At 44.8% G+C, this 25,329-nt stretch overlaps 1 protein-coding gene across 1 annotated transcript; it reads right to left on the bottom strand.

The window, feature by feature from the left end:
* Positions 1-10,722: 10,722 nt before the first annotated feature.
* On the bottom strand, positions 10,723-11,358 carry LOC136519423 (protein GLUTAMINE DUMPER 6-like). The gene has a single exon (XM_066512826.1). The coding sequence runs from the start codon at positions 11,274-11,276 to the stop codon at positions 10,926-10,928; it is 351 nt and encodes a 116-aa protein (XP_066368923.1). The 5' UTR covers positions 11,277-11,358; the 3' UTR covers positions 10,723-10,925.
* Positions 11,359-25,329: the final 13,971 nt, after the last annotated feature.

Below are 25,329 nucleotides of genomic sequence, written 5' to 3'. Positions count from 1 at the left end.
ATATTTATATACAGATTCCAGATGTCAGAGCTCCAAAGAATACAAGACACCAGTGTTGGCTTCATTGATCCTTATATCGTATTCAAAACCGGTATTATTGTCAAGGAGCGGTGGGTATCTGAAGCACAGGAGAATATCATGATGTTCTTCAGTGAAGCAGCACGACAAGACAACAATACTTTTCCCGTACAGCTTTGAGTAAGTGTTAATAATAATGTAGTCTACACATTTTATGTAATATCAATACAACTTATATGCATGTACGTGTGTGTATAAACCAATACAGGTTTCACTGGATACTCATTGTCATTGAGTTAAACTCAAGTCGGTTAGTAATCTTTGACTCGTTGAGAAAAGAGCGGGCACTATACCAAGATATGATAGACATTATCCAGGGGTAATTTCGATCTCTCGCGCACAACTATTATTGAATAGACTTTGCCATAATTTATTAACGATCGTACATTATTGGTCGCACATAGGGTTTGGAAAGAGTTTATTCGGCAACATCGCAAGGATTGCAAGGCACCACTTAATGTAGTTGAAATACCAGTAAGTTGTACTATATACACTTCCCCACGTGTTTAATTACTATATCGTACTTCAATTTACGTGTGAGATGATGAGAATAATCTTCTTCTCGTACAGTGGTGTTTGCGGCAGGAACCAGGTAATAACTTGTGTGGATACTACGTTTGTGAATTTATCACTGCGCACATAAGAAGAACTCCTAAAGATGTCCTCAGAGTACGTATATATCAATTTTTTATTTATTTTTAAATGAATATATATATATATATGTATTAATACTTTTCCTTTTATTTCAAATGCAAGACTGAATGGTTGAAACGAAGGGTCATGCAAAAAGACCATCTGAAAGCAGTTCAAGAGTCAATAGCAGGATATCTTCTAGAAAAAGTGCTAAATCCCAACGGCGAGTTCTACTTTGATCCTAAGGAATAAATGATGTAAATTAAATGTTTATTGATATCGTTATTTTCGAGAACAAGATTATGAAAGTGTTGTATATATACATATATATATCTATAATATATATAGGTTCATACTTTATTCGAATATAATAATGCTCGAGATAAGAATTAGATGTAATTATATGCGTGCGTGTATTTATATTAGCAGCGTAGAATACGTACATAAAAACATATTATATATTAAACAAATACGTGTAACTGAACTGAAAACAAATTAAAAAAAAGAAAAAGAAAAGGAACCTTTAGTCCCGGTTGGGGTTACCAACCGGGACTAAAGGGTGCGGCCACGTTTGCTCGGCTGGAGGGCCTTTAGTCCTGGTTGGTAACACCAACCGGGACTAAAGGTTCCTCTTTAGTCCCGGCTCGATGACCCGGGACTAAAGGTGGCACCTTTAGTCCCGGGATCGTTGTTCCGGCGCGGTAACCGGGACTAAAGCTGGAACGGCCAGCCATTTGTATCTTCAAGATAACACATAGATAGAATTACTATGGTACATAACATAAGTACATGTGATAACACATATAGAATTACTAAATCCAATTAAATATAATAACACATAATATTTCATAAGGATAAACAATAATAAGGTATAGGCTTTGGAATCGAATCAAAAACACTTTCGATCCAAAAACATGGAAATAAGTACATGTATATATATACACATATAATGATACAATATATTTTCTCTCTCTCTCAACACATAGAAATAAGTGCATATGTCTAGATATGCATGTGATACACATAGAATGTCTCTTATCTAGATACAATTTCTCTCTCTCAACACATGAAAATAAGTACATGTATATATACATATAGAAATAATTAAGTACATATGTATACATATAGAATCTCTCTCTAGATATAATATATATAGAGAGATATATAGAATATATAATTACTAAATCCAATTAAATAAATCTAACATGAAATTAGATAAACTAGTAATAGATAATATATTTTAATCTAACATATATCAAAAACTATAATAAAAAACTATCTAAAAAAACTATCTAAATAAAATACTAATTAAATTTTAATACATTTAATCTAATATATCAAAAACTACCTAAGAAATAACTAAAAAACTAACAATAATAAACTACTAATTAAAATTTAATACATTTTAATCTAACATACAGCCGAGACTTTGTAAAAAAATCTAAAAAGCATGGCCGATCGAGAGCATGCAGCAGATCAAGCAGAGTACTCGACGGAGGCCGTACGGTGGGCGCGCGGGAAGCGTCGGCGACGGAGGGTGTGGTCGGGTGCGGCGGCGGAGACGGGATGCGGCGTTGCGGGCCGGGAGAATGGCGTGGCCGGGCGGGGGTAGACGACGGTGGCGCGGCACAGACGAGCTCGACGACGGCGAATGGCGCGGCCGGGCGGGGCTGAGCGACGAAGGCGAGATCGAAGATGAACAGAACAGACGTTCGATATATATAGGCCGGGACCCTTTAGTCCCGGCTGGTAACACCAGCCGGGACTAAAGGACATTTAGTCCCGGCTGGTTAGACCAACCGGGGGGCAACCCTTTAGTCCCGGTTGGTCTAACCAGCCGGGACTAAATGTCCTTTAGTCCCGGCTGGTGTTACCAGCCAGGACTAAAGGTATTTTTGGGCGGGCACTGAAATTGCCGCCAACCCTTTAGTCCCAGTTCTTGGTCTGGGCCGGGACTGAAGGCCTGAAAATTTTGGCAACCCGCCAGCGTAATTGGAAAGGCCTGAGATTTTGATTTTGTTTAATACTAGGTTAATCAATTAATTCCATAGCAACTTCAATACTTTGCAATATTTATTTTAAAAAATACAATTGATTAACTAATTATTTATTGTAAATAGGAAAATTTTGTAACCTAAAGTTTTTAATTTCTTTTATGAATATAGAATATAAATGTTACTAATACTAAGTATTTCGTTAATGCAAAAATATATTTATAACTTAAAATTAATAAAACTATTATTATTCGATAGGAAATTTATTATCACATTATTGTAACGTCAATGTTTCAATTTTGTCTCGGTTTTTTACCAAAATTGACAGGAAATTTTTGTTGAACCTATAAAAATAAAGAAAATATAGTATTTTTTGTTTTACAGCTTTGTTAAATGAAAAAAATAGCCTATATAAGGATTGTAGATATTGATGAGCTTAACAAACTTGGTATTCAAAACTTTTCAATTTGAGACAATCTAGGGTCCCAAAAACTAGTTTGTAGGCGTTGAAATTTAAAAATCACAAATTTGAACCATCCAAACTTTCTCAAATGGAAAGTTGACCAAAACAGAAATTGTAGATCTTTTTGAGTTTAACAAACTTGGTATTCAAAACTTTTCAATTTAAAGTCATTTAGAGTTCATAATACTAGAGTCAAAGTGTTGTTTTTTCATTTGACCAAATTTGACTTGGTCAAACTTGCTCAAATGAGACACTAAATGACCTCAGATGAAAAAACTCTGAATACCAAGTTTGATCATCTCAGCAAGATCTACAGTTGTTACATAGCTCATTTTCCCATTTGAGAGATTTTTATCAAACACTAGTCACAACTTCTTGAATCTCATATAGACTTTCTAAAACTATGTCACACACTTGTGAAATTTGAACTACATTTTGTTCAAGCTTTCTCAAATGAAAAAATGACCTATATAAGGATTGTAGATATTGATGAGCTTAACAAACTTGGTATTCAAAACTTTTCAATTTGAGACAATATAGGGTCCCGAAAACTAGTTTGTAGGCGTTGAAATTTAAAAATCACAAATTTGAACCATCCAAACTTTCTCAAATGGAAAGTTGACCAAAACAACAATTGTAGATCTTTTTGAGTTTAACAAACTTGGTATTCAAAACTTTTCAATTTGAAGTCATTTAGAGTTCATAATACTAGAATCAAAGTGTTGTTTTTTCATTTGACCAAATTTGACTTGGTCAAACTTGCTCAAATGAGACACTAAATGGCCTCAGATGAAAAAACTCTGAATACCAAGTTTGATCATCTCAGCAAGATCTACAGTTGTTACATAGCTCATTTTCCCATTTGAGAGATTTTTATCAAACACTAGTCACAACTTCTTGAATCTCATATAGACTTTCTAAAACTATGTCACACACTTGTGAAATTTGAACTACATTTTGTTCAAGCTTTCTCAAATGAAAAAATGGCCTATATAAGGATTGTAGATATTGATGAGCTTAACAAACTTGGTATTCAATACTTTTCAATTTGAGACAATCTAGGGTCCCGAAAACTAGTTTGTAGGCGTTGAAATTTAAAAATCACAAATTTGAACCGTCCAAACTTTCTCAAATGGAAAGTTGCCCAAAACAATAATTGTAGATCTTTTTGAGTTTAACAAACTTGGTCAAACTTGCTCAAATGAGACACTAAATGACCTCAGATGAAAAAACAATTGTGAAGTCATAACATATTACATAATATCCGTCTCTAAAACATAATATATTAAACATGCATCGTTGTATCATGCGGGCACAACAGTGAATTTCTTCTTGACGTATGACCCTTGGTTATGATCTTGTCGTAACCATGGAGTGTCTTCATCATTTAACATGATGCTTGGATCTTTCTTCACTATGAAGGGTGGAATTCGGACATTTCTTTCGTAATCTTCTGACATGTCTGACTTATCTTCAATTCCCACTATATTTATTTTCCCAGAAAGAACTATGTGGCGCTTTGGCTCATTGATCATTGAGTTGATGTCTTCGTTTTTTCCTCTCTTTGATTTTGTAGACATGTCTTTCACATAGAACACCTGACTCACATCGGCAGCAAGGACGAATGGTTCGTCTTTGTACCCAATATTGTTGAGGTCCACTGTTGTCATTCCATACTCTTTGTCGACTGTTACCCCTCCTCCGGTCAGCTTCACCCATTGGTACCAGAACAAAGGGACTTTAAAATTAGGTGCGTAGTCTAGTTCCCATATATCTTCTATGCGGCCATAATATATTTGTATATTCCCATTTGGATCTGTGCCATCTATGCGAACACCACTATTTTGATTGGTGCTCCTTTTATCTTGGGCAACTGTGTAAAATGTATTCCCATTTATCTCGTACCCTTGGTACATGAGGATATGCCATGATGGTTGCCTAGCCAATAAATACAGTTGCTCATCAATATTGTCATCGCCTTGACATTCTTTTCGCAACCAACCCCTAAAACTTTCCATGTGCTGACGCCTAATCCAAGCTTCAGTCTTCCCTAGAAATTTGGATCGTAAGAACTCCTTATGTATCTCGATGTACGGATGCACCAATGATGAGTTCTAAAGAACTGTGTAGTGTGCTTTATTGAAATAATCGTCTTCCATGCCAATATATTTTTCTTCCCTAAAGTTCCTTTACCACTGAGTCTCCCCTCGTGTCGCGATTCGGGAACGCCAATCGGGGCAAGGTCAGGAATAAAGTCAACACAGAACTCAATGACCTCCTCTGTTCCATAGCCCTGGGCGATGCTTCCTTCAGGCTTAGAACGGACTTTCACATATTTCTTCAAGACTCCCATAAACCTCTCGAAGGGAACATGTTATGTAAGAACACAGGTCCAAGAATACTAATCTCCTTCACCAAATGAATTAGGAGGTGTGTCATGATATTAAAGAAGGATGGAGGAAACACCAACTCAAAGCTGACAAGACATTGAACCACATCATTCTGTAGAGTAGCTAGTTCCACTGGATTGATTGCCTTCTGAGAAATTGCATTGAGGAATGCACATAGCTTCACGGTGGCTAGACGTACATTTGGAGGTAGAATTCCTCTTAAAGCAACTGGAAGCAATTGCGTCATAAGCACGTGGCAGTCGTCGGACTTTAAGTTTAGGAATTTCTTATCTGGCATATTTATTATACCCTTTATATTGGAGGAGAATCCCGATGGGACCTTGATGCTGCTTAGACATTCGAACATGCTATCCCTCTCTTCTTTGCTAAGCGTGTAGCTAGCAGGACTTAAGTAATGACGTCCATCATCTGTCTTCTCTGGATGAAGGTTGTCTCGTTCTTTCATGCCCTGCAAGTCCTGACGTGCTTCAAGTGAATCCTTTGGCTTCCCGTACACACCCATGAATCCTAACAGGTTCACACAAAGATTCTTTTGTCAGGTGCATCACGTCGATTACGTTGCGGATCTCTAGGACTTGCCAATAGGGTAGCTCCCAAAAGATGGACTTCTTCTTCCACATGGGTGCGTGCCCCTTAGCATCTTTGGGAACAGATTCGCTGCCTTGTCCCTTTCCAAATACTACTTTCACATCCTTGACCATGGCGAGTACATCTTCCCCGGTTCGGTTATGAGGCTTCTTTCGGTGGTCTGGCTTACCTTTAAAATGCTTACCTTTCTTTCTTACTTGGTGATTCAAAGGAAGGAATCGACGATAGCCAAGGTACACGACTTTTCGACATCTTTTCAAATATATACTGTCAAGGTCATTAAAACAATGTGTGCATGCATTATATCCTTTGTCTGTCTGACTTGAAAGATTACTTAAAGCAGGCCAATCATTGATTGTTACGAACAACATTGCTCGTAGGTCAAAGTGTTCTTGTTTGTACTCATCACAGACACGTACACCTGGTTTGTTCCATAAAACTAGAAGTTCTTCAACTAATGGCTTTAGATAGACATCAATGTCGTTGCCAGGTTGCCTCGGACCTTGGATGAGGATCGGCATCATAATAAACTTCCGCTTCATGCATAACCATGGAGGAAGGTTGTAGATACATAGAGTAACTGGCCAAGTGCTATGACTAGTGCTCTACTCCCCAAAAGGATTCATACCATCTGTACTTAAGGCGAACCTTAAGTTTCTAGCCTCATTTGCAAACTCTGGAAATTCCCTGTCTATCGCTCTCCACTGGGACCCATCAGCTGGGTGTCTCAGCATATTATCTACCTTACGGTCTTCTTTATGCCACCACAACAACTTTGCATGGTCTTTATTTCTGAACAAACGTTTTAAGCGTGGTATTATAGGAGTATACTACATAACCTTGGCAGGGATTTTCTTTCTAGGACGTTGTTCACCCTCGACGTCACTAGGATCATCGCACCTGATCTTATACCGTGATGCTTTACATACCGGGCATTCATCCAAATTCTCATATTCATTGCCATGGTAGAGGATGCAGTTATTAGGACATGCATGTATCTTCTGGATTTTTAATCCCAATGGGCAGACAACCTTTTTTGCTTCGTACGTAGTGGTGGGCAATTCATTTAGCTTCGGAAGCATCTTCTTTATGAGGTTCAATAAATTCCCAAATGCCTTGTCGGATATACCATTCTTTGCCTTCCACTGTAGCAATTCCAGTGTTGTACCCAGCTTTTTTTGCCCCTCTTCGGCCGTCGGGTATAGCAACTTCCTATGATCCTCAAGCATGCGCTCAAACTTAACTTTCTCTTTTTCACTTCCAATTCTTGTTGTGCATCACGAATGGCATCGCCAAGAGCATCACCAAGATCATCTTCTACCGCTACCTCTTCTTCATCTTCTCCCATTGTAGTATCATCAAAGGCACCATACTGAGCAATAATGTCATCAATGTCTAAATCTTCTCCTTCACCTTCTTCCATCATTACCCCACTTTCTCCATGCTTAGTCCAACATATATAGTTTGACATGAAACCTGACTTAAGCAAATGTGAATGAAGACTCATTGAGCTTAAATATTCCTTTAAATTCTTACATAGGGCACATGGACAGCACATGAAACCATCCCGCTTATTTGCCTCGGCCACACCTAAGAAATAGTGCAAGCCCTCAATAAAGTCTTGGGAGCGGCGATCGGCATTGTACATCCAATGACGTGACATAATCTGTATTATACGACAAATTATGAAAACCTTAAACATAATTAAGTATTTTATTACACAACATAAATGACACACACGGTTGATTAATTAACTAAGCCTGGCTACAACATAAGCAATCCCAACTATCACTAAACAAACTAAAACTACAATGCACTTCAGTAACATAATTATTTCGTGATCGTACGCAACTAAAACAGACAAATCATTCTTCTGTTGAATATCAATAAGCTTCTCCTGCTGGCTCACTGACTCATCAGCAGCAGCCGCTACCTCAAGCGCACCCAAATTCTGCACGTATGTAGCATAATCTTCCTCCCAGTACCAACCATCGCATCCATTGCCCTCCCACTGAAATTAAAGCCAAAAAATATTTAGTCAAAAATATTCAAGAAAAGCAGGTCAATTAGCCATAAATAAAAAATGCGTAAGAAACTCACATCGTGATCCGGGCACTTGTAGAAAACACGACCCTTGTTGGGTCCCTGTCTCTTGACTCGGTACTCCATCACAATCTTCTGCTTACACTTGCCGCAGATAATGAGAGGGAGTTCTGGCCTCAGTCGTTTCACAACCGAACGAGAGGCCGAGGATCCGGTACCAGTTGTCATCTACTTTCTATACTTATTTTTGTAAACTAGTGTAAATTTTATATTTTCTAAAATGATATATTTAACCTAAACTAGTACGGATTTCACATGTTTCAATAAATAACCATCCGTACTAGTTGACCTTGCTTACGTGATCATCTCGCGAGCATTTCTCCACCGGACGACACCGTACTTGGCCAAGGAAGAGCTCTGATTCTATGAGAAAGGGAACACGGTCTTCCACGACCGTTGCCGCTCTCCCTCGTAGAATCAAAGCTTCTCCTTGACGTCCGTTACCGCTCGGCAGAGAACATGCTCGCCGAGATGAACACGGTCCGCAAGTTCAACTAGTACGGATTTTCTACAATTTTCTAACAATTTTCTAAGTTTTTCATTTCATGGAAAAATTAATACTAAGATCACGTAAGCCACCGGGGACGAGGATGGCGCGTGCTCCAGCGAGGACGAGCGAGGCGTGATTTTGATGAACTAATTTAACTTTTGTTTATCCAAACATATATGCAAATCATCATGTGATTTTGAGCTAAAAATGACATATAAAATCATAATAAAGTCCAACATATAAAGTTACACATGCATCTACATCGCAAAATGAGATAAGCTACTGACAAAACATAAGAGGATTAAGTTTTTTACCTCCAAAATCGAAGAGCAACACCAATGGAGGGGGAGAGAGCAAGAACAACATCAAGCTGAAGAACAGAGGCAGTGAGTTTGAATGCAATGGCTCGGGCTCGGGGAGGAAGAAATGAGCTGAATTATAGGCCGGGATAATTAGTCCCGGTTAGGGGTCCAAACCGGGACTAAAGATTAATCTTTATTCCCGGGGCATCACCCAAACCGGGACTAAAAGCTTTAGTCCCGGTTGGTATTACCAACCGGGACTAAAGGTAAACCTTTAGTCCCGGTTGGTAATACCAGCCGGGACTAAAGATCCATGCCCCGCGGAGGACCGTTGGGCAGGGACCTTTAGTCCCGGTTGGTATTACCAACCGGGACTAAAGGGTCCTTTAGTCCCGGGGGCAAAAAAAAATACCGAGGCTAATGCTAAATTGGGATATCGTTCTAAAGTCTGTTCTCTAGTAGTGTAGCTTATCACACAATGATGGGATTCAATCTTAGCTTGGTTGCATGGCTTCGATTAATTCATCACCTTAGCAACAGATTATGTGTGTGTGTGTTTCGAAAATTTTCCAACACTTAATTTAGCCCATTTTTACAGCATTGATGCCATATGCATACAGTCTAGCCGAAATTCTTTATGGATTTGAGTGACTGATCTGACCTGCCAGGCTGCCACTGAGCCACGCACCGAATTTAGCAAGAAATCAGGAGCAACAAGAACGAACAAGTACAAGCGGATAAGTAGTAGCCAAAAAGAAAAAAATACTTTTGGAGAAAAAATAATAAAATTAAAGGATGCTGGTGGAGGGCAGCAGCAGGAGTACAAACAAATGCTTGCACTTAACCGTACAAGTGGAGGGCAAGTCGCTAACTTTTTTTTTTTTGCATTAATTTGACCTTAAAATTTTCTTTTGCACTTAAACAAAATCTAATGGCAAATTTTATTCGGAAAAAAAAACTAATTGCGAGGTAAAGTTGATGGGCGGCCCTTGTTTTGCTGAAGTATTAGTTAGCACGATGAATAAAAATCGCTGCACAAATTCTACGCAAACGTACGTGCCGCTCGAGCTACACCCTGCTTTCGGTTGCATATTTGCGTGCGTAGACTCGTGATTTGTCCACAGTTGCATGGCATTAGCTACGTGAAACCGTCCCCCATTTTTTTCAGCGAATGTCGTCTCTTCTTTTATTTAGGGGAATACGTCGTCTCTTTTCTGAGGGGCCAAAGCTAGCTAGTTAGTGCCATAATACAATACAATCATATTAAGCATGATAAATAATGCAAATGGGAATCGTACGTGTGCAAGCCTTTATTGCTCTAACCTGAAGAGACAGCGTACTACACTTGCGGGGTGGTCACACCTCACACCGCACACGCACGTCAGATTGAATTTGTTTTTTTTTTTCCAGACTGGGTGGCCATTGCGGGGTGCGTCATGACTCAAGAGGAAACAGAGAGCCTCGTCAATCGTCATCGCGGTGGCGACGACGACGACGGCGTTCACGATCTCGTCTTGTCATCCTGCACTTGGACGACGCACGAATGCACGATCGATAGTATTGGACGAACAAAGCATGATCGGTGACGCACGTACGCAGCAGGAACGAATTTGCGTCAAAGAGAAGGCAAATCGATGAGATTCAGCTGAATGCAGCCAAAACAAAGCCGTGCGCGTTTATTCAAGCTGGAAGCTTTGTCCCGAAACAGACCAAACCAGCTGCCGGTGATGGCGGCGGCGGCGGCTGGGCACCCTCGCGGCTCACGCCACCGAACTCCAAAGCAAAAGAACAAAGACCTCTCGATCGACAAAATTGTCCCCGCGTCGCGACGCGCGGGATCTCCGGCTTCTCGCCCGCGGCTGGCTACACGGCCTCGGCCCCGGACGGTGGGGTGAAGGCGAGCGGCAGCGGCTTGGCGCTGGCGACGGCGATGAAGGACGGCAGGGCGTCGCCGGCCATGATCACCACGACCTTGGGCTCCCGGTCCAGCGGCACCAGCACCCGCACCGACGCCGCCTTCTCGTCTTCGGCCGACGACGACGCCTTGCGGCGCGTGCAGATGAGCACAAGCAGCGCCACCACGATGAGGCCCATCATCACCGCGAACCCCAGGAAGAGGTACGGCGTCGGCGTCCTCCACAGGCTCGACCGCCCGCCGCCGCCACCAGCCATTAGCACCGTCGGCGCCACACCTCCAACTCTCTCCGGCCTCATTTCTCTCTCTCTCCCACTAACTCTCTATATATCTTTTCTCTAGACTAGCTTAGCTTGCTGGTGTGGCTGCGGAATGGGTGCTTAATTGCCTTTGCCTGGCTGCAACTGAAGGTGGACGGAGGCGGGGAGGGGAGCGTATATATAGGCCGGGGAGGAGAAGGGGGCACGGTGGAGAAGAAACCGCGCACTCCTCTGCTTGGTTTGCTGGGTTGCCTGCCTCCCCCACGGCCGACCAGGTGCTGCTGGTTGCTGCTCAGCTGCTGTGTGATGGTGCGGCGGCTGGGTGCCTCTCTCACTGTCTCACGCCACATGCAGTCATGCTGGCGGCCAGCTGCCGCATGCACACGGACGGCACAAGGAGAAGGCGGTCTCGTAGATTTTTTTAAGGAAAATATTTTATTGTACTGACTTTATTAATGTAAATCCAAATATTTTTAGAAAGGCTAATGATCAACAGGTTGATTTGCTGGTTGTTATCAACTATTTTTTGGGCCGTGCGAAGCGAAAGCGTCGGCCTCCCTCCGCCTGCGATCATGCTGGCGCGTGCGTGCGTGCGATGCGTCCCTGTGCGTGCGTCCGCTCGGCTTCAGCGTCAAGCAAACAATCATGCCGGTGCCTGTGTCCCTGCCCGACACACGAACACGAGCACGAAACACCCTGCGACAATCTCTCCTCTCTCACCTCCTTGTGTGGATTTTGTTTTTTTTTTAATTTCTGAAGAATTTGTGAATAATTTGATATATATTTCTCTGATGTCTGGAATTCATAGAAATAATTTGTAAATCTTTTAGAAAAATTTAGCATATATTTGTGTTATTCCCAAATTACATTACTCTTTTCAATAAATTACACGGAAGAAATCATTGTAAATATAGTAATAAGGCAGTGTAAATATAGTTATAAGACAGCGTAAGTGTATGAGAAAATTTTAATTGATGGGAGAGGCTAAAACAACCGGTTGTTGACTAGACATTTCCAATATTTTTCATGTTTTCTGGTTCTGGCGCCCCTTTTTGTGTGCCTGTATAGTTGTATATGTTCGTATATGGGCTTTATCTATAACTAATACGACAAGCCTAAAACCAAATTACACATTTTTAACCAACATTCGATCGACTAGAAACCACTGACCCAAGACAACCTTGCGACTTTCCTTTTTTTTTTTAAAAAAAAGGTGTTTCAGCGATTTTTCATTTTTAGAAAGTTACACCGTCATATTCACAGTTTTTGTGCGTAGTGTCCCGCGGGACATAACTTACCACCACAACATTTAATCATGATTTTTCAATATATCTTTGATAAAATTTTATATACAACTTTTTCTACAATGAATCTGCGGCCGTTTCAAATTATAAGGTATATTCCGAAATATATATTTTTCATAATTTACCTCTTTGATGCATTAGATGTTAATAGTCTTCTCCTTACACTAGATAAGGTTTTCAAACCAAAGAAAAATATGTTTAAGCATCCAAAAAATCCAAGAATAATTCTAGAGAGATGTGTCATAAGTCATAACAAGATACACCCAAAATAGAATATCTGTAGCTCGTGAAATTATTTATAGAGGTTTCCAAAATTTTGATTGAGCTATAGAAAAGTAGAAAAAAAATCTAGAAAATTAGACTACGAGCTTTCAAATAAACACACTATACAGACAGAAAGATATCGATGCTTCTCTACTCCATAAACACGGACAAACTAGGTTGTAGAGGTATATTTTATAGAGCAGGAGTAGCACTAGCAAAGTTATAGAGCCGCTAGCCACATGCGTTACTCATCAGCGGCGGATTGATGGATGGAACTGGCTGGCACTGTCCGGCAGCTAGCCACATGCCCTTGCTGTACTCCGTGTGGAACCTTCTAGCGCTCCCGGCGGCGGAGAGCAGGCTAGTGTAGGCTGGGGTCTGGTCTGGCACGTGCGTGGAAGCCTGCACATCCTGCAGAGATAGGAGTGCGTGCGTGCGTGCGTGCGGCGGACGCCGGCGCGATGCGTTGCGTGCAGCGTGCGCACCCCGAGAACGAGAAGCAAGTGCGTCGAACGGCTTCAAATCCGCCCGGTCTACTCTATGATGATGCGTCCGCAAAGATAGCTCGGCAAGCCGATCGGTGACTCTTTCCCGTTCGTCCCAGCTGGAGATCATCGGTCCACTCCACATGTATAGATGGCAAAATGGAACCGATCCCGAAGCAAAGATAGGTCCAGCGAGCCGTTCCATGCTGCCCGACACGACAAAGCTAGACCATATTTCAGGGAGGTGCGCTGGTTTTATGGTGCATAGATTTGTGTCATAAGGACGTGTATATGCAACCTGGTCGATTGGTCGTGTTTGGCTTATAAGTCACTATTAACTGATTTGGTGTGAGAGAAAAATACTGTTTATTTACTGAAAACAAGCTAAAAATAGCCAAACAAGCCCAAACGAACAGGGCGATCATGAAAATTATAGTTTTTGTTTTTTGTTTTTAGAGTAGGTTCAGTCACACCACCTACATACTGCCATGCCAACCAGTGAACATGATGGATAGTGTTAGCCTAATAAACCTATTACCAAAAAAAATCAACCAGAAAAAGTCATTGAATGGTCAAAACTGATCCAATCATCTCAATGACATGGATCGGCCGTTAGCCAAGGAAGGGTCGATCGATGGCTCGAGGGAGGATGGAGGAAGCGACAACCAAATGTGTTAGGAGAGGAAGCGGCGTTTGGCGACTAGTGGGGGAGAGGAAGGAGGCATCCAACGAGGGGATGATGAGATCTAATTTCAAAAAATAGAAAACCCTTCAATACGATGGCGGATGAAGATAATTTTTATATGTAAATTGTAGACCTCGATGAGATCTACAACTTTGTAGTTTTGAGTTTTTTCATTTGAGGACAGTAAGATGCTCGAAAAAATAATATAAAATTTCAGCACCATAATAATCGCCAACTAGCGCTTGCCGCATTAGAGCACTAATATATTATTTGTATGGAGTTAAATGAAAATACTTTTTATACCAAAGTTGTAGCTCTCAATGAGATCTATAACTTTATAGTTTTGTGTTTTTTCATTTGAGGACGTTAAGATGCTTAAAAAAATAATATAAATTTCGACGCCTCCTGTAAATATCAAAAGTACTGTTCATACACAAACGAAAGTTGAACTTTTTAAGAGTTGGAGGGCCAAAGTTATTCGGTTTTGAAGTTCGATGATAGTTGAAGGGTGTAAATTATATTTTACCCAAAACAAAATGGAGACCCGTGGCCAGACTTGGCTAAGCCGGCCTTGAAGTGTCGTCACCGCCAGCGCCTGGTTCTCCGCGCCCGCCGGTCCTCCGCTCGCGCTCCTCTGCTCCTCCGCTCGCGCTCCTCCGCCCGCTCCTGCGCGAGGCGGCAAGCTCGGTGGCGGGCTCGCGAGGCGGCGCAGTCGGCGGCAAGCTCGGTGGCGGGCTCGCGAGGCGGCGCAGTCGGCGGCAAGCTCGGTGGCGGGTTCGCAAGGCGGCGCATGGCTCGCGCGGCACGGGTGTGACGCGGTGGTGCCGTGTTGATGCCCGTGGGAACTCGCGCTGCTTCCATCCGGTGCTGCGGCCATGGAGCCATGCCGTGCTGCGGCCATGGAGCCAGCTGGAGGCCTGTCCCTGTACCACGAGCAGACGAGTTGTTGCTGCATAGCAGCATAGGGCTGCCCTTACCTGCGGCAGTTGACTCTCTTCCGATCCGTCGGCCCGCAGCCGACCACCAAATCGGCGTTGCTGCTATGGCGGCCAACTCCACGGAGAAGGCGCGGGCTGCTTCTGGTGCTGCCTTCCCTCGTGCTGCTGCTGGTGCTGTCCTCCTGTGTTGCCGTGCTCCTCCTGCTGCTGCCGCCGCCAGGATGCCCACCACTCGTTCGATCAAATTTGTCAAAGGGGTACACCCTGCGCCCCAGGCTTAGGCCTAGACAGTACAGAACAACCAGAAGTTGACTTAGTAAAAGCAAGCTAATGTTAGAAACGATATGCAATATAAACGACGAAGAACAGTAGATCAAACACAGGGAAGACGATATTTTAACGTGGAAAATCCTTCTAAGAAAGAAGGGAAAAAAACACGGGCACCAACCTATCGGGTGAGGTTACAAACGTCGGGGATTTATAACTTTTCTTATCCCAAGACAATAACTTATAGAAAGTATATATATATATATATATATATATATATATATATATATATATATATATATATATATATATGGAAAACCCTAATAGGCGACGATCCAAGCCTCCCGGCGATGGGTCTTGTTTCGTTCCAACAGAAGTTAGCATTTCTATTGTATATAACTGAATTTGGATCACAACTCAACAGCTAACACTGTCCCAGCTTAGAACATAGCTAGGCTAGAACCAAAGTCAGGCAACCAAACACACCGGGCGACCGAGGTCGAGTTTGACTGTGAATCAGCAGGTCGTGCCGTCAGCCGTGCCGACTCTCGGAGCCAAGAGTGCGGCCAGGCACACATGGTCTTATGCTTCATGCACTGCTGGCATGGGCCCGATGGCAATCGTGTACACCGTGCTTAAATGGGCCATCATGCCCCATGCTCAGGCCCCATGCCGCCGACGAGAGGCCAGCCTGTTTGACGTGCACCATGTGTATCCTACTATGGCGCTGCGTTTGTCGTACCTGACACCTGTGCATTGCCATAAAGGGTGTGTTTGGTTAGGATTATAGCCTAACTAGGATAAATCTGGTTCCAGCAAGTCGACGTGAGGTTGTTTGGTTGTCTATATTATCTAAATCTGACTAGCCTAACAGCGTGTTTGCCTCTTCTCTAAATTGGTTAAGTTTTTCTTTTTGAGAGATTTCGTCGAACATGTCATGGGCGTCGTTTGTTTATCACGTGTTTCGCGTGCCATGTATCTCCTCGGTCTGTAGAAAAGACATGTTCAGAAGAAAAAAAATGATTGGACACAGGTGCAAGCCGCAAGGAGGCTAGCATTGGAATTGCACGACTCCCGCCCGTGCAGTGGCTGTGGCCACCGTGCAAATACGATAAATATAAATAAACGGATACTCGCCCGCGGTTTCCTAGTGCCCATATATACCGGCCGGCCGGCCAAGCCAATTGGGACATGGGAGACAGTGGTCGTGGACGGAATATCGTCGGTAGTCTTTCGAGAGGTATCTCACAAAGGTAGATTGATCGGCAGAGGAGCGTGAGATTAAGAACAAGAAGGCAACAGAGACACACGAGTTAGACAGGTTCAGGCTGTCAGTATGACGTAATACCCTACTCCTGTGGTCTGTTGGTTTGTATTAGCTATCGTATGATATTGCGTGAGTTTGGAGGGGGTTTCTGCCCGCCTTATATAGTCCGGGGAGCAGGGTTACAAGTCGGTTAGATCTGAGAGATAACCGGAAAGTAATAACTGATTATAGAAATCTTGAGATCATATATATCCTACCAGATCTCGTAGTATCTTTAGGATATCTTTCCGATATCTTGCCAGAGGCGCCGAGCAGAGTCGTGCCCCGCAAGGCTTTATCTTGTGGGCTGGGCCACCCCTAGGGGTGTAGCCCATGTGGCCTGCTGTGGGTATTTGGGGTCGTACACCCCACAGCTAGTCTCTGAGCGTCTTGTACCCGTTGTGCAACGCCATCTTGAGCTCGTCCGAGCAAGTGCGAATAACGCAGAGCAGTCAAACTCATGGTCCAACCACCGTGATGAATTGCCGAGCAGCGTGAACCATCGCCGAGCAACATGACCTGTCGCCGAGCAGTGTGACCTATCGCCGAGCAGTGTGGCCCAAGTACGGCTTGCCATAAGGGTGTAAGGAGCTCAAGTTCAGAACCAAAAATTTCTTCGCGGTGGACTAAGTGTGCCCACTTAGAGTCCGAACAAAGTAGTAGGAGTCAATCTTCTTCTATAGGCAGGTAGTCTTCGAGGAAAAATCTCACACACTCACCGCGAGGTGAAATGTGCCCACTTAGTCCCCGAGCCTAACAGTAGATGATGTAATCATGTGGTGCCAGGGTCAGAAACTAGAAGAATAGTAGAAAATCAGCCGAGCAGACAGTCAGTCCCCGGGCGTGGCCCAAAAAGAGACAAAGCACATTCACCGCAAGGTGAAGTATGTCCACTTAGTCCCCGAGCCTGATAGTAGGTGACACAGTCACGTGGTGCCAGGGTCAGAAACAGAAAAACGATCAAAGACCAGCCGAGCAGGCAGCCAGTCCCCGGGCGTGGCTCAAAAAGAGACAAAGCACATTCACCGCAAGGTGAAGTGTGCCCACTTAGTCCCCGAGCCTGATAGTAGGTGACGCAGTCACGTGGTGCCAGAGTCAGAAATAGAAAAACAATCAAAGACCAGCCGAGCAGGCAGCCAGTCCCCAAGCTACAAGCGGAGACATCGGAGAAATCAAACTGTGGAGAAAAAATCGGAGTAACGGCTGTACGGTGTCGATTACTGAGCCTCAATAAATAGCGAAGAAGTCGGCGATATTTCGGTGAGTAGCAGCTGATGGCAGCGCGAAATGGGCGACACGAGCTACGGTTGCGCAGAAGCCCAGGTAACGGCCCATATGCCGCATCGGAGAAATCGGAGCGGCGCAGATCGCGGGAACGGTTCCCAAAAAACCCTTAAATGCGGAATGGTGGGGGAAGTCCTTTATAACAGTGCTGCCGCATACCCCGTTCCCACCTTTTCCACTTCATCTTCCTCCTCATCTCTCACACCGTCGAATCCGCAACCACATTTGCCTCCGCCGCCAAACCCTAACCAGATTTGGGAGATGGTGCCAAAGAAGGGAGCTGCGAAATCGAAGAAGACTAGTCCCAAGAAGACGTGCGCCATGGCTCGACGCGACGAGGAGTGGGTGCCGTCGCGAACAGGAGAAGCGGAGCTAAACAGATTGGTGGAAACCGGCGTTCTCCCTGACCGTGCTACTGGCGGATGGCGGCTAGCCCTCGGTGAGTCCTTCCCAACTCCCCATACTGACGAAGCAGTGGCATTCGAGGACTATTTTTGGCGCGGGTTAGGATTTCATGTTCATCCATTTCTGAGGGATCTGTTGGAGCTTTGGGTGGTTACTCTATGCAACCTCCACCCCAATACCATTTTGCACATCTCAATCTTCATCCATTTCTATGAGGCATACCTCGGAATCCTACCCCACTTCAATCTCTTTCATCACCTATTCTGGCTGAAGAAGAGAGGCGACATTAGTTCCAAGATGGTCTGCGGGGTGTACCTTCAGCTGCGGGATGGAATGGCGAGCGAATACCTTACCATGCCGCTTAACACGTCACTAAAGAGGTGGAACACCAGATGGTTCTACATGAAACAAAGCCACCCAGCGGTTCGCTGTAATGCCGACCACATCCTAGAAAGCCAGAGGAGTTGATCAGAGCTGCCGAGCAACGATGATATGGAGCAAGTGAAGGAATTCCTTGGCTTAATAAAAGGCATGAGGACCAATGGCGGATTGGTAGCGGCAAGTTTCATAGTGCGCCGCATTCAGCCCTGTAAAGAGAGGGCGCACCCAGGCTTTGAATTCAAAGGGGAGACCGACGGTACCCGAGAGAGGCCAGAAATACTGTCCAGGAACATCGTTGAAGAGCGGACTGCCGAGCTGTTCGCTCCGCTTGCCTCATTCAGATTGTCAGGGTACACAAAGCCCTTTAACTACAAGAATCTACCTCCTCAGTTGAATATCCCAACTGTTTGTTTCCAAGAAGTTTTTTTATTTTGTCATTGCCGAACAATAGACTGATCCACTCATGTGAAGATCCATTCGCAGGACAGGGCAGTGTATTTCTTGGGCGTACCAAAAAATGATTGGCCGCCAGCAGTGGATGCACGACCACCAGCTCAACCTGAAGAAAGCTCCGTTGGCGTTTCCTCAGAATCCGGAGGTATGGATGTTGGTCGGACGGAGAGTCCTCCCCCAGTATCGACGAAAAGCTGGGGGAAGAGGCCAGCGGTAGATGAGCCGGCCTAGAAGAAGAGGAAAACAGCGGCTACTGCTCCCTGCAAACCAGGTGGCATCTCACTTAGCGATGATCAGACCAATCGAACACGAAGGACCACGGTGTTCAATTAGTCTGGCAACGATGAGATTCTGATGGATCCTCCCCTGAGCACGAAAGAGCCTCCACATAGCCCATGCGTGGGGGAACAACCTAGGGTAGGCGAAGAAGTCCATGAGGCGCCGACGAGGAAAGTCCTCGAGCAGCGGGCGGAGGGAATTTCTACGTAGCAGATGATAGAAGTCCCTGCGGGGCGAGCAACAAAAGTCCCTGAGCAACAAGCGGAAGCGGACCCGGAGCAGCAGGCAGAAAGGGCCCCAGAGCAACAGGAAGAACCGAGGTCGACCGAGGAAGAAATGAGAATTCCCCCGCAGAGCACGGGAGTCGACCCCACGGCTGCACCTGGAGGCTCGGCAGGGATCGCCAGTTCAAGAAATTGAACCATCAGACCAAACCATAAGTGTCCTTGTGTTGAAGTTACTATGCTGTATTTGCTTTACTTCTGTGATGACTGAATAACTGATATGATACAGTGCAAGGCGAACTACAGATCTAGCCCCGCCCGCTCAGACTGAGCAGCAACCAGAAGCTGGCCCCAGAGCGGGGGAGATGCCAGTAGACCCCATCCTGGAGTCCCCGAGTGCTCGAGAGCATGCGGGAGCGCCAATCGCTGCCCCTAGTGGGCTTGGTGGCGGTGAACAACTGTCTACAACGGTGAATGAGTTGGCGACATCACCTTCGGCAACGGCAGAATCTAGAGCGGAAAAGCTTTCAGCGCCAAAGGAGTAGACGACACTCCCTGATGCTTCGGAGGGCATGGTCAGACCGCTATCTGGCCACCAAGCCCTCAGGTGGTGCCTCCGACTGCAATAGAGGAGGACGAGGTGGAGGAGATCGTGCGTGATGAACCTCGACCCCAATCAGTCCGGATCCTCCGAAAGCGCGGCGACAAAATAGTAATTGTCGAAGAGGAGGACACCACCAAGGAATTCAAGAGACTAGAGACTGTCCTTACCGGTGTGATGAAATAGATCAAGGTTAATACTGCGTCTGGAAAAGTCCTGGTTGTTTTTTGGAATTGGATAACGATACTGTCATTGTGCATTTGCAGGAAATAACTCGAGTTGTCGAGCAGCGTCGCCAGCTGATAAAGCGAATGGAGCCCCTTGCTGAGGAGAATGAAAAACTCAAAGAGGCCAGGAACCTCTCGGAGAAGAATATCTAGAGGGCCCAACGCGAACGAGACCTTATGGAGTCCAACGCGTGGGACCTAGAATACCAAAAGGGGGTACTGACCGAAAAGCTGGTTGTTGTGTCCGAGCAGGTGCGGAGCCAGTCCGAGCAGCCAGCCACTGTCTTCGGCCAACTGAAAAGTGCTTCCGAGCAGCTGAAGAGGAAAACCGAACAACTTAACAGTGTATCCAAGCAGAAAGCAGGTACGGTATATCAATGAATGTACTTTTGTATTGCTAAACAGCCACATTTTCGATGACAACCGTTGCGCTTGTAGAGCAAGACGCTGAGCTCGATCACATGCGCTAGGCCATCGATCAACTTCACCAGGAGATGGCAAAGGAAGCAGAGCGGGTGGGCAAACTTGCTGAGGAGCTGAAAGGTGAATTCCTCCTTGTCGGAATTACTGTTGAAGTAGCTTCCTTGTATGATGGATCATTGTAATGCTTGCAGGCTATTGCCATAAAGCCAAAGCACAGTTTGACGTGCTGGTGCAGGAGGCCAAGGTCCAAAAGGAGAACTTCGATGCTGTAATCGCCGCCATTAAGCCGGTGCTTGATTGCGTCGACCTAGAATCGGCCACTCAGCGCGACGACAGGCGGCAACGTTCAGACACCATCATCCAGAGGTGCAAGGTAGCATGGGAGAACTTCAAGACCTTCAACCGCGACGCCATTATGACCGTGGCTACCCATGTCCTCGCAGTTGTTCAGTCCCATTACCCAACCATCGACCTTCAGTCAATAGGGGGTGGGTTCGCCGAAGGACTGAGCGATGCGAAGACCCAACAGCTGGAGGATGAGGTGGAGGACGCAGCGAAGATTCTAGCTGGCGATATAGATCTATTTGGTGAGACGAATGGTAATGGTGGAGCTCAGTAATCTACTCATAGATTATCATCTGTAAAATCTTGATAGTGTAGTTAGAACGTGCGAAAGCGCAAGAAACGATTATTTATCGAATAAATGTTACAAGGTGCATGTATATGCAGTATATGCAGTTTGCTTGTATTTCGGTGAAAAAAATCTTCGTAGTTTCAATCCTGACACGATTATGTGTAGTTCAAGTAGCGTCCAAACAGTTGGTCTGCTACTGATCCCTATGGCCTTGGCTAGCCCATCATCCATAACGTCGAGCGCAGAGCCCGTGCATGTGTAGGAGTAATAGGCGTGACCCAGGAACCGCAGCCAACCACCCATGACACAGAGCGTGGAATCCGTGGCTCGTGTAGGGAGAGGTCGGTGACCGGGTCTTCTCCATAAAAAAAAGCGCAGAACGTGTGCTGCTCAGCGGTTGTTGTACGAACTTGGAGATAAAGGTAGCATAAGCAGCGTCCGAGCAATGTATTCTATGTTGAACTCTCGGCCTTGGCTGAACCAAAGTCCATAACATCGAGCGCGGAGCCCGTAGACGTGAAGGACAAACAGGCGTGACCAAGGAACTGCAGCTAACCACCCATAACGCAGAGCACAGAGCCCGTAGCACGTGTAGGGAGAGATCGGAGACTGGGTCTTCTCCGAAGAGAACAGAAAAGAAAGTATGTTGCTCTCCGATCGGCGAAATATCCTAGAGATGTGGAGAAAAGTGTTCGACGATTTTGGAGAAAACATGTTCGGCGATTTTGGAGAAAACGTGTTCGGCTATTACGTTGGAGAAAACATGTTCAGCGATTTTGGAGAAACGTGGTCGGCGATTTGGAGAAACATGGTCGGCGTAGTTATGGTGATTACGTATTGGAGTTCGTTATGAAGTAGCAAGGAGCTCGGCGACCGTGAGTGGATGTTAAACCACAATAGAGACAAAACGGAGACAAGTTATGGAGACCAAAACTTTACTCAATATAAAAGTTGAGAGTACATATCTGGAGTGTTTCAAGGATAGAAATGTATAAGGTGTTCGATGTGCCACGAGTTGGGAACATCGACTCCTTCTAAGTCACTTAGGCGATAAGAGCTTGTGCATCCCTTCAGTTTTTTGTTTTCTGTGGAGAACGAGATCGCCGACAGCAAATGAACGACCTTTGACATTTTGGTTGTAGTACCTCTGCAAACCCTCTAGATATTTAGCTATGTAGACGCAGGTGATTAGGTGTTCTTCCTTGGCCCTTTCGACGTTCTCTGACCGAACAGCCTCGGCCTGCTCTTCATCATAGTTTTCCACTCTAGGTGCTTGGAAAGTAATGTCCGCTGGTAGTATGGCTTCTGAGCCGTAGACCAAGAAGTATGGAGTCACGCCGGTGCTACGACTAGCTTGAGTACACAGTCCCCAGACTACAGCTAGAAGCTCCTTGAACCATCTGCCCAGGTGCTTTTCTTCTTTCTGATATAGTCGCTTTTTGAGGGCATCAAGGATCATGCCGTTCGCCCGTTCGACCTGGCCGTTGGCTCTTGGATGGGCATCGGAGACATATTTGATGGAGATGCAACGGTCTTCATAGAAGTCCCAGAAGTGATGGCTAGTAAACGTAGTTCTGAGATTGGTGATGATGTTGTTCGGTAGACCGAATCTATGGATGATATCTTCGAAGAGCTCAACTGCTTTCTTTGCAGTAGCCAAGATGAGCGGTTTATATTCAATCCACTTGGAGAACTTGTCGATGGCGACATATACATACCGGAAACCACCTGGTGCTGGTTTGAAAGGCCCGATCATGTCTAGTCCCCAGCATACGAAGGGCCAGGAAGCTGGGACGGTTTGCAGCTCTTGCGCCGGCATGTGTATTTGCTTAGCGAAGAATTGGCATGCTTCACAATGTTGGATGAGGTCTTCTGCATCAGTGACGGCTGTGGGCCAATAAAAACTAGCTCGGAAAGCCCTGCCGACCAGTGTTGTCGAGGCCGCGTGGTTGCCGCAGGAACCAGAGTGAATTTTGAGAAGTAGCTTTACTCCCTCCTCTTGGGTGATGCATTTCAGCAATATCCCTTCCTTGGCACTTTTCCTCATCAAGTTATCGTTCACCAGCACGTAAAGCTTGCTTTGATGAACTAGGCGTTCAGTTTCAGTCTTGTCGGCGGGTACCTCGGCGCTGGTGATGATGAGGACATGACCTCCATACATATGACCATGCTTGAAGAACCATATGGAGACCAAGGAGATCAGCAAGGGTGTCCAAGTCAACAAGGTGGCCCAAGGCTAATTCGGTTCGAGTCTCCGAGGTGGAGGCCCAAAGCAACTCAAGTTCGAGTCTGCCTCGGCCTCCAAGACTAGTCTGCCTAAAACTGGTCACCCAGGACGCATCTAAACTCCGTTTTTGATGATCCATATATGGTTGGAAAGCTAATTTGATAAGGAAGCCAATCCAAGTGGTTTCACATCAAAAGACCTTCGAAATCAACGGGAATCGTCAAAATAAGTCAGCGTCTAAAATCTGCCAGGGTGCTGCGACACCGTCTTTTGGTCCGTTGGACCATGTATCGTGTTTGGGCCCATTAGGGGGCGCATCCAGGGGGGTGACACCCAAGACTCTATAAATAGTAGCCGTCGCTCTCCTTAGGGTTTGGGTTTTGTTTAGTTCTTGATTTCCTCGTGAAACAGACATCGTTTTGCTGCAACTGTCGCCGCTAAGGCCGCTTGCTGTGAACCAGGGCCCCAGTTCTTGATCTTGTTCGTCTGTGGCGATTAGTCCTTTCAAATAAAGACTTGAACTCCTTCTTGATTTCATAAGCCTCATATTTATTTGTAATTTCAGATTGCGTTCATCCCATTCTTGCTTGTGTTCTCGATTCGCTTGCAGAAAAGCCTTCTCGGCGAGGTCAATCGCGTTCGCGTGGTTGATAACCAACGGAGCAGTGGTGTAATGGTTGCGGGGGTCCGAATCAGTCTTGGTTCGAAGCCTAGATCATGAACGTTGAGTCTCCACCAATCAACGCTATCATACCTTTCGAAAGATCAGGCCTAATCTACATCAAGCGGTATCAGAGACCTTGTTGCCCGTTAGGTATATCTTTGTTTCCCCCTTTAGATTGCTACTATTTTTGTTTTACCTATAGTCCACAAAAAGCTAAAAAAATATACACTATCACATATCTCTAGTCCTATAACCCCGCTGTGCCTTTGCAATTTTTTTAATTTCAGTTTGGTTTATTGAACTATCGTCCCTCGCCGTGTCTTAGTGTTCGTTGTGTTCTGATCTTGTTCTTGGTCTAGTGTCAAGTCTTGTTTCCTAGTGTGGCTTGCATCAGATTGATCTCCAGTTTTTCTTTGGATCTGAAATAGTCACGGAGTGGGTTGCGTGATTGAGTTTGTTTTGTCTAGCAATTCCTTCTACGGCTTCCTCGGTTATGTATTTTTCTTCCACGGTGGAAATATCTAAAGTCTAATCTCTTATGTGCGGCACTTTTGTGAGATAAAAAAACATAAAACAAAGAAAAAGGCAAAGAGGTGCAAAAACCAAAAGAAGGAAAAAAAGCCACACCTAAAAAAAGAGAGAAAAAAATAAAGAAGGAAAGAAAAAGAAAGTGAAAAAAAAAGTTCAGAAGTGCTTGCATCCTTTTGAGTCCTTGTGCTAAGATGTATTGTATTGCTTGCTTGAACTAGGTTTAGGACGAGTTTAGGCCAGCGACATAGACTAGCTTGGGACTACCTTTCAATCTTGCAATTTCTGAATTAAATTATTGCTATTTCTTGCTACTATATTGTGCCTGTCCAAGCTCTACTTTCTTCTAAACAAGTACATGTTCGCCTTGCAACTGTTACACTTAAGCTACAACGGTATCACAGTCATCGACCGATTGCACCGCCTGTTGCTTTGGTAAGAACACTTGTAAGACCATGGTAAGACGCTTGAGAGTTGAGTGCCTTGTTTTTCCTTGTCCACGTCCTATAGTAG

The sequence above is a fragment of the Miscanthus floridulus genome, chromosome 18 (genome assembly GCF_019320115.1).
Source record: "Miscanthus floridulus cultivar M001 chromosome 18, ASM1932011v1, whole genome shotgun sequence".
Taxonomy (NCBI): domain Eukaryota; kingdom Viridiplantae; phylum Streptophyta; class Magnoliopsida; order Poales; family Poaceae; genus Miscanthus; species Miscanthus floridulus.
This window is presented reverse-complemented; position numbering and strand designations above follow the sequence as displayed.

Excerpts from the sequence above, each read along its gene's own strand:
- LOC136519423 (XM_066512826.1), bottom strand. The coding sequence starts at position 11,276 with ATGAGGCCGGAGAGAGTTGGAGGTGTGGCGCCGACGGTGCTAATGGCT.